This window comes from Primulina tabacum, chromosome 4 (genome assembly GCF_025594145.1).
Source record: "Primulina tabacum isolate GXHZ01 chromosome 4, ASM2559414v2, whole genome shotgun sequence".
In the NCBI taxonomy this organism is placed as follows: domain Eukaryota; kingdom Viridiplantae; phylum Streptophyta; class Magnoliopsida; order Lamiales; family Gesneriaceae; genus Primulina; species Primulina tabacum.
In genome coordinates this window covers 48861933-48872898 of record NC_134553.1, presented here as the reverse complement: position 1 = coordinate 48872898, position 10966 = coordinate 48861933, and the positions used below count along the sequence as shown (strand labels likewise).

At 28.8% G+C, this 10966-nt stretch overlaps 1 protein-coding gene across 1 annotated transcript; it reads right to left on the bottom strand.

Annotated features, from left to right (window-relative positions):
• Positions 1-338: 338 nt before the first annotated feature.
• LOC142543677 (uncharacterized protein OsI_027940-like) lies at positions 339-2944 on the bottom strand. The gene is made up of 6 exons (XM_075651072.1): positions 2812-2944; positions 1981-2167; positions 1470-1623; positions 1345-1385; positions 1134-1257; positions 339-617 (listed from the first exon to the last, which is right to left on the bottom strand). Exons 1-6 carry the CDS (start codon positions 2814-2816, stop codon positions 547-549), a joined length of 582 nt encoding a protein of 193 aa, XP_075507187.1. The 5' UTR covers positions 2817-2944; the 3' UTR covers positions 339-546.
• Between the last annotated feature and the right edge of the window lie 8022 nt (positions 2945-10966).

Sequence of the window (10966 nt, the reverse complement as noted above, 5' to 3'; positions counted from 1 at the left end):
ATACCATGTTTCGTTTGATTAAAATTATGAACGAAATTATAATTAATTGATCGATTACAGTTTTTTTTTTGACAATTATGAATAATACTGGTTTCTATGGTTAGTAGAACTCAAAACATTATTATAGATTAGACGATACCATTTCATTTGCCACGCGTCTCAAAACATGGTGTGAATTTGGTATCTGCAGCACTAATGCCTGAAGAAAAGGAAATACCAATAGATCCAAAACACAAATCATGTAAATTATTCCATGCATTTCATTCAGAATCAGTTTCTAGAATTAACAATGCTTTGGTATTTTCATATCCATATGATTCCTCGAGGATGGACTTGAATTAGCTAAAAGCACAACACCATGATTGGATACATATAGTTTGTTCAGCCAAGATGGTACAAACCACAAACGTATAGTGATTCGGCAGCTAAATAAATCAAGAAAAAAAGAGAAACATTATGCCATATAAAGCACGCTTTTGTCGCTAAGAAACAACTCCAGAAGATAGCATAGGCTCTCTAAGTTACAGACATTAGACTGGAAAACATTCAGCTGTCTTTGGTTGATTCTCCCTCTGCCTTCTTGTCATGAGCCTTTCCTTCTGGAATCTTGATTTGCTCTGCCAAGAAATTGGATGATAACAATAGATTTATTACTAGCTAAACATATAGATCAAACTATCCTAGAACCCTATGGTTGTTAAACAAATCCTGGGTTCATGCGTGTCTAAAGGCGGAAAAACAGAAAACAAGACAAAAGATGATGAAATTTTGAAGTTAAAATCACTGTTTCCAAAAACTATTTGGCCCTGTGGTACGGTGCTCCCAAATTTAAACATCACTGTTGCAAAGCAGCCCTCTCTGTAACATTGTTAACTGTTCAAGCACACTCACAGCCAAATTTTTTGTGATTCAGAAAAACAATACAGTAATTTAATTCTCTTCTTCAGCAACATTTCCATGCTACATGCGGTTAATGTGCCTTGTGTGTGTGCGGACATAACAAAAACCAGGAATATTTATCACCGAGATGAATCTGTTTTTATTTACAAAGAAGGCCAACAAATTTAACAGGGTGCGAAAGAATTCCTCAACGCCTCTTTCGGACATGGACCAAATTGAAAATGCAAAAGTACCTTCATCATCACTATCCTCAGAGTCATCTCCAATGGGATCATCTCCTAGGCCACTCATGTCTCCCAGGCCACCCATGTCCCCCAGGCCACCCATGCCTCCTAAGCCACCCATGTCTCCAAATTTCTGCATAATATGTTGAGGCAAAATAACCGTTAAATGTCTGTAACCGCAAACATCCAGAATCAGGACAAAAAAAATGAAAAAGCTTACCGAGAAATCCATACCACCCATGTCCAAATCCGCAGGCCCACCTAATCAATCATGAGTCTAAATAATCTCTAGCGAAAGTCGTCAAAAAAAGAAAATAACATATGTAAAAAAAATATAAAACATACCACTGTCATCATCTTCATCAACCCATTTATCCCAATCTACTTTCACATAGTGAGGCACCTTTTCACCTCCACGCAATAATTTCTTCCACCATTTTGCCTCTGCTTTTTCTATAACACAGAAAATACTTCTCACCCCCGTGTTAATTTTACTCTCCTGAAAAATGGAACAAGTGAAGAATATTCAAAAACTTAAGGCTTTGGCGAGATTTATTTATCGAGTAGCAGAAACTATTGAAGCTACATCCTTAACAACACTAATTAAAAAAAATGTTATATCACGCCAATTTGCTGGCATTTCTATGGAAAAGACATACTGAGATATTTTTAAGAAAACCATAGGTTGAGTGCTTGGCCCAAAACGATTAAAGAGTGAATTCAAATACTGCAGACAAAGGAATAGAGTTCTATACTTGTCTTAGTCTTAAGAGGCCAAGATCAATACAAGAGAAAAACTCCCAATGCATAAAAATTGTACACCAACGGTCAGTGCAAAATAACAGTTAAACTTCACCTCTACATTAACTCTGTCAAGAAGATCAAGTTTGAGTTCATAGAGATTGTTGTCTGTCCCAGCAGAAGCGGAAAAAGTAAAAACCCCTTCTGGATCAAGGTTGACCTTTGGATTTTTAGCATCCGACAACTGCACTGTCAGATATACCTTGTCCTCCCTTTCAGCCCACTTAACTTCGGGATGTCGGCTACAAGATACATGTATTAGTGTCTCATAAACTATTAGCCAATTTTCTATGACTGCAGAAAAAAAAACTTCAAAACGCTTCAATATTTAACTTTATTGTAGAGCAAGAAGATTGTCGATAGACAGGTAAAAAAAATACATAAATAAATGTTTGTGTTCGACGTTCATTGCAATAAACCAATTGCATTTTTATCTCTTCTCGAGTTTCTTTAAACTAAGACCAAAAGACAGATCCTGCAATCAGTTCCCATCGTTAACATAAATTCAATCTTCTATAGTAAAATATATGCAGATTCTACACATTGCAAGGCCCGTACGCAAAACGAACCACCAGAAAGCAGAAAATTCCTACAGAGACAGTAACAAACACTAAATACAAAAGATAACAATTACTCGTTAACTTAGGCTCATACACCTCTGATGTTGGATTAGTTTCAATCCATGAATCACGATTTCTAAAAAAAATGCTGCTACTCCAAAACAAAACACAATCTTTTCCCCAAATCAGCTTCATTGCATATCCACTTTTTCATAATTCCTCGATAATCTATGCTAACCTTCTGAGATTTTACTGAACGATAATGCGAAACTAGAAAAAAGAACAAGGATATCGAAACCCTAAACCACAGTGAGATAAAATAATACCTCATCTTCGAAATCGATCCGCAGAAGAGCAGAGACACGAAACCCTAGCCTTTAAACCCTTAAAGAACAGAGGTTTACTTGAAAAGCGAGCGAGAAGGAAATATCATACATGGGCCTTAAGGTGATCTTATACATGGGCCTTATGATTTTTGGGCCTTAAGGTTATATCATACATGGGCCTTATGATTTTCAAGCCCCTTGTAAAATTATATCGTTTTATAATTTATTATATTATATGATTATAGAAGGACATATTATTTAGTTTTCATGCATATAATATCAAATTTTGTTTTCCAAAATATCCTTATAAAAATTTCATATTTATTTAAAACTAGTGTCATTGTGTGGATAATTATTTATTTTTTTAATGAAAAACTATAATGGAACTATATTAAACATATTTGTAATTTGTATAGGTAATGTGTATCTGAATTTAATTTGAAATTTAATGAGGTATGATACTTATGTAAGTTATAAATTTATTAAAATAGATTTTTATGTTGTTTTTTTTTAAATGGGAAAAAAAGGATTACTTTTCTAAGTTGATGGAAGTATTTTTTAAAAGAATAAATTTCTAAGTTGATAGGTTTTTTTATTATTAAAAAATCAATTATTCGGACCACTAAGAATCTCTAACTCTTTACTTTATAGTATTACTATCAACAATCAATACATATTTTATATATATTTTCTAAGACACCTAAAAAATTTATAGTTGCACATGTTCATATGCTAAATCAACAATGGATTGATTAAAAAAATATTGATTAAAACCGTTGCAAACTGGACCAGTACATATTATACTGGGTCGGATTAACGATGGTTTTTTACAAATCATTATCAAATTAGAAACGATTTGGCAAAAACCATCGTTAATAACAACAATTTTGTTTCCGTATACTGTTCCTAAATTATCGATGATGGAATCCAAAGCTGATTTGAAAATTGTTTCAAAAACCATTAGCAACGTTTGAGCGACGGTTAAATCGCTAACGTCTCCGTTTGTTTAAGTGATAATTTGATAATTCTTGTACATCAATGTTTACTCCATATGTGTGAATGAGAATAAATTTTTAGATGATGCACAACAAATTCTCACCCATGTGCAAGTAACCATGTGAGGCCTATTACCAAAAAAAAAAAACAAAGAAAATGTGAGGAATTTTTTTAAACGATCTTTTTATGACGATCAGTTGGGAAAAACATATTGTATTTTGTATGTACTAGAAAATAAATGTTAGTTATTCCTACCTTGATTGAACTTTAAATATATTGAATAAATTTTAAAAGTATCATTTGATATATCCGATTACTCATTTTACTATTTTTTTTATGCCAAATTATCAATTGGATCAAGATTTAAGAATTTCTTTCGAAGTTGTTACACGAGATATTCGAGTTGGTAGATTAAATGAGTGTGTGACTAATGGTTATGAGTTCGATTTGTCTTACCACATGTTCTTGGGTAAGCCATTCACACAAGACTTGATCAATGTGGTTTACCTGGTTAGCATGATTTTTGCAAGCTATTGTGATAGTTTATACAATGGACATCTGAGGAAATCTCTGAGTTCGATTTCTCTTACCACATGTTATTGAGTAAGCCAGTCACACAAGATTTACTCAATGTGGTTTATCTCGTTAGCATGATTTACAAGCTATTGTGATAGTTTATACAATGGACATCGGAGGAAATCCCTCGCTGGTTCCAACGTGATAGAAAAAAATAATTAATAATTTCTTCGTAAGTTACTAATTTGTTGAAAATTTAACGAATCTTTCTAGCATAAAATCCATTTTAACATATTTATTTATTTATTACATATTTTAACATACTTTTCAATCATAATAACTAGGAGAGATTAAAAAATATGTTTAGTATTATTTTATCAAATGATGTACACTATCTACTTCAAACAACATAGTATAATATTATTTTAGAAATAATAAACATTTCACCAAAAGCGAAGTACAAGACCTAATCGTTTTCATCGGCTGTCCAGTGTCCATCCTTTTGTCTTTCGCAAATTAGAACTAAATATTACACATTTCCGTTTTCATTCATTTTCCCTCGAGTTTGCAAATCGAATCAAGTCGAGCATAAGAAAAATTTTAAGGTTCAAAAATCGTGTTTATATATAATTTAAAATATTTGAATTGTACAAAAACACAAACGTTTGATTCTATATGATATATTCAAGCTCATAATAGTTTAAAACATTTTCTCGAGTTCGAGATAAGCTTGAAATATTCGAATATTTTGTGAGATATCCGAATGTTGGCCGAAAACAAATATTCGAAAGGCTTATCATATATTCATTTATATATAATCAATAATTGTAATAAAATATTAAAGGTCACGATATGATATTGAAATATCAGATAAAATAATTCGGGCATGTAAATTTTGTAAAATAACAATAACAATAATAATAATAATAAAAAAAGTACATATTTCATTAAAAAAATATTATAATATATCTCAAAAATTAGTTTTCGTTGGGTGTAATAATTGTCCTTGATTGGTAGAGCGATCGAACCGTGGTGCTTGAGCTGTTGTGCAGTTTAAAATATTTGAGTTACACCATTACCATCAGCTATAACTTTTGATAAAACGACAAACACTCGATCCGAAAATTTTATACAACATCTATGTACGAACGTTGTTGGATGACATTTATTCAGTGGATAGTTTGGTAGGACGAGGTAGTTAGCAGATCCCCGACATAACACAAGCTCAGTTATTATTGTTATTATTATTTTACACGTAGTTATTTTTGTATATGTCAGATATAAGGTGGGAGAAGAGAAAAAAAGTAACCCTTGATTAATAAATTTAAGTATTTGTTAATCTCTAGAATATATACAGTTCGGGTCGGAACGGATTTAATCCATTGTGAATTGTGGTGTAATGGAATCACACAAAACTCTTATGAGATCATTTCACAGATAAATTTTATAAGATAGAGATTAAATGTGTTTTGTGAGACCGTCTCACAAGATATCTATTCACGACGAGAATCATGTCACGTTCAAATAAATTTAGAAATATAGATACATGCATGTATGTATAATGTATTTATATTATATTTTTTTATAGGGCTAAGATCAATATATAATATAGGAGGAGAAATATCTACGAGTCGGGATTCGAATATGAGGGAGACGATTTAACAAAATTATTTTGAATAAAAAATAAAAGCATAACATGAAATTGAGAAAACATTTTCTTACGTACGCTCGTATAATTAAAAATGTTACTTTTTATTTCATTTTTCTGATTTATTAAAAGTTATTTTTCCATAAAATGAAACAAATGGCAAGTAATTACTCAAATATAATAAAAACTAGTTATTATGCACACGTGATGCGTGTGTACAATTTTTTTTATCATTGTCGATGGACTAAAGTGTAATTTGACAATTTATGGAGTGACTAAATTGATATTTGAATTGTTGAAATAACAAAAATAAAAAATAAAAGTGTGTGTTGAAATTTAAAAAAAAAAACCAAAATAGCAAAAAACAAAAGTGTAATATTAGTATCACATAAGGGTAGAATTGAAAAAAAAATTGATGTTCTACTGGGTAGTTACTATCATGTGCTCAATCTTAATAGAATAGAATAGATAAATAAATAAATTTGTCCTACATTATAATGATTTATGCTATAGAATAAAAAAAAGGAATTTATTATATAAAATACTACAAACACATTATTATTATTATATTATATAGAGAGGAAATATTTATATTTAGTCATAATTAAAGAATTTGATAAAAATATAAAATAACTTCCTTCTATTATTTAAGCCAGATTAATAAAATAATCACAATTTTTTATTGAATTAGAAAAAGCACAAAATACCTGGTCAATTATATTAAATAAATATTTGATTTCAAAATATCTGTCGTCGCAGCTGTTTCACATGCTAGTATTTAATATTGGCAATAGGAAATAATTAACGTGGATATCCATCGATTTTTTTTAATAATTATTATTGATAATAAACAATTGAAATTTAAAATGTTCTGATTTCAGTATTTTTTTTTTGATTATTTTACATAAATTTAATATTCAAACAAACAAAAAAAGGAGGAGCTAAATAAAGAAAGAGAGATATTTTTAAGATTCTAAAAATTTCATAAAGATTTTATTGTGTCTCTATTATGGATAGATGATAAATTTTTTATAATACGAGTGATACAATTATTTTAAAAAAAATTAAATATTTTTGTTATTTTAAAATATTTGGAATGTTGATGAAAAAAGGTAATTACATGTAGAGTCTCGAATTTACTAAAATCTAGTTTCATAATATTTTTATATTAAATAAAATTGGAGTATTTTTATTATTTGAAATTATTGTTGGGATCGGTTAGGGGGTAAATAATTGAGTTACAATAGCTCGATTCTTGAAATATTGAACACCGATGAATTAAATCGAGTTTGATGTTCAAACCAAGCGAAAAACACTCGAAATAATCCTTCGTACAAAGACTACAAACACATTGTTTTACGTCTTTGTGTGAAGACTCACTCAACTAATATTTGAAGTTCAACTCTTTTGTATATGTGTGAGTGATTGTGTGTGAGAAATTTATCATTTACAGTGTACATCTCAAATGTATCTTCACACAAGGGCTTGTTCTCTCAACTAGCTGATTTTTTCATGCTAACTGCTCATGCTTGGAATCCTCATCAAAAGCTCTTGTTTGATCTTCAAGATGTTGATTTATAAGCCTCAACAATGATATATACGTTAGACGCAAGAATATGACCGTTTGAAAAGTTTTTGTACTGTTTCTGAAATTACATCGATCAAATTCGTCTTGCTGAACATTTTCTCGAGTGGTCAACTCTGGTTCAGTTCAACTGGTCTGGTTCAGTTCAGCTGGTCTGGTTCAGTTTCAGCTGGTTCAGTTCAACTGGTCTTGTTCAGTTTCAGTTGGTCAACAGCTGATCCAGTTCAGTTGGTCAGCTGCTGGTTCGGTTCAATTCAGTTGGTGTGCTGAAATCAGTCTAGCTGATTTCAGTTTGTACTTAATCAGTAGATTCATAGTCATTTATCAGCATCTTAAGCTTCGATTCTGACTTTGACTTCTGAAGATTATTTATAGATCGTCGTCTTATCTCTCCAACGCATACTAAATCGCTTCATTCCAATAATAAAGCTGAGAGATATGATCAAAATAGCCCAACTGTTCATAACCAACTGATTGCTGTTTTCGTTCAATCAGTTCAGTAATTCAGCGACCAATTGGACTTTGATAACATCCGAATTTGCCCAACTGACAAGAGGTACGACTTGTTACAAATTGAGTTTTCTGATCATTCAAGTTGGCGAATTATCATTTGAATCATTCAGTTGAGAGATATCATCAAAATACCGAAACTTGCCAGAAATTCAATTTGTGCAGAATTCAGTTTCAGTTTGTTTCTTGTGTTACTTGATTAAATATGTAAGAAACACAATAACAAGTTTTGTTAACATCAAAATAAAGATTGCGAACATGAAATGTTCCAACAATTATTAATATTATTTCTATTTTAAAAAAATACACTATTTTATTATATAATAATAATAATAATAATAATAATAATAATAATATAGTATATTGCATAGATGATATAGCTACTGAAAATTAAGCCATTATTGCGATTAATTTTTATTTATTTACTGATGTTCGTAAATATGAAATCATAAAAGCAAAGTTTATTATATTTTTGTGATTATCCGATAATCTTAGATCAAGAGTCAGAGTTGTGATCCGGAGGTTAAGAGGTCAACACTTATATATGACTTTTAATTGTGAATTTTCCAATATACCCTTATTTCTTTAATGTAGTAAATTAAATCAATAATTTTTTTGATGGGTTATTTTATAATTTAATGTCTATCTTAAATGCATTTAGATATTAATGCATATTGAATTTATCAATTTACTCATAATTTTTCTTTTTTGCTAACTAAAATTTGTTACTAAAATTAGTGTATTTCTTCATGGTTACTAATGAATATTTAATATTATATCTTTTCTTTTCTTTTATTTTATAAATTGATTTCAGTAATAATTAAATAAATAGTTACTCAATAATTTAGTGATTTCACTTATGATTCATCATGTATTCTGATAATATTTTAAATAATAATATTTTTAAAATTAAAGTTTCTATTATTATATATTTTGTTATCAATTTTCAATTGCGTTCTAAACATAATATAAAGTATGATTATATTAGCATTATTCTATTACGAAATCATCATATAAAATATATTGATTTGTCATCTTGTTTGTTCTTTTCAACCTATTAATTAATTTCTAATTGTATATGATGAGATTACATAAATAAAAAACAATTTTTTTCTCTTTTCCACATATTAATTAATTTATCATTATATATGATGAATTTATATATATAAAAACTATTTTTCACATTTTAAAATAACAAAATTAATATTACTCACTTATTAAATTAACTAAGTTATGTTTACTAATTCATTGTGCATTATTTCTATGATTGCAACTTAATGAAACATAGGTGAGGACATAGAGTGGTCACCCTAACAATTAATATTTGTGTTTAAATTATTATTAGTAATTAAAACTACTTTGTGTTCGATGAAATTATTTGATTAGTGAGGATAAATTTGATTTAGAAAAATGATTTCTAGAATGTAAAGTAACAACTATATCATATTTGTTAGGTGCAATAATTGTTTATGTAAGGTATAACAATCGAAATATGACGTTTGAGTTGTTTTACGATTTTAAAATATTTTAGTTAATGTTGCATCGTTATTCGGTTATAACTTTTGGTAAAACGGCAAATGCACGATCTTACAATTGGTATATACAAGAGTCAAAGTCATGAGATCGATTATATATATTGCAATTAGTGTAATTATTGATATTGTGGAGTGCAATAATTGTCATTGTTGGATATATCGATCGAATCATGACGATTGAGCCACTATACCGTTTAAAATATTTGAGTTGATGTATAATATCTATTCTAAAAAAGGAAAAGTTAAACAAAATTTGCAAGGAGTTAAAAATTAGCAAAAACACAATTGATATTTAACTTAATAACAAGTTTAGGGGTTTTATTTTACCATCAATATGATAATTTAGTTAATTAAGAGAATTTTATTTGACAATCACTATATGCACTCTATTTAAATACATTGTGATTTTGGTTTTAGTAAATTTATTATTCTCTTAATTTTATTTCTATTTTTTCCATTGTGAATGATATTTGGATGAAGAATATCTTTGTTAATTTGATATAACTTTCATTATGTTATAATCATGCAAATTGAAAAATGTTATATAAATAAGTGAATTTATATGATTTATCTTCATGATGTATTTTTATTTATTGTGTTATGATATATTTAGATTAATAAATACTCATAAACAAGATGTTCAAATGATTTTAAAAATTATCTAAATCTCGTTATTATATTTTTCATTATTAATCACCCACGTGCATCGCACGTGATCATTCCTAGTTATCTTAAACATATCAATCCATTGATTATTTTGGGTTTTTAATTAAAAGAGATATCACTCTAAAAGCTTTTATGAATATTATTTAAAAACATAAAAATTACATAATATATTTTTACATCTAAAAATAAAATAATCAATAATAAAGTGGTTGTAAAATAGATTATTTCATTTTTGGCTTTTAATTTTTATATGTGTATGTATAACATTTATGTATATCTCAAAATTAATCAACAAAACAAAAGTGTGATATAGAATATTGTTTTCTATATTTTCTTAAAATAATGATTTGATGTCCTAAAATTGATTGTCAGGTATGGGCGTATTTCTATTCCTCAATTTTACTGTATGGATCTTCTACTGTGTTGAAAACACAGCACCAAGTGCTGTGCATTTTTTACACGAGATGATCACATGATCATCTCGTTTAATCTGGGTTTAATATGGCAACTTTTAAAATATATTCCATATGATGTGATGTAGACAAGATGATCACGTGATCATCTCGTGTAAAAAAATTCACAGCACCAAATGATCTGTTTTCGACACCAACAGAAAATCCAAATCCTATTTCTATGTCCTAAAATAGTATTATCAATAAATCAAAGGTGAACCACTAGGAAGAATAATTTGATAAAATA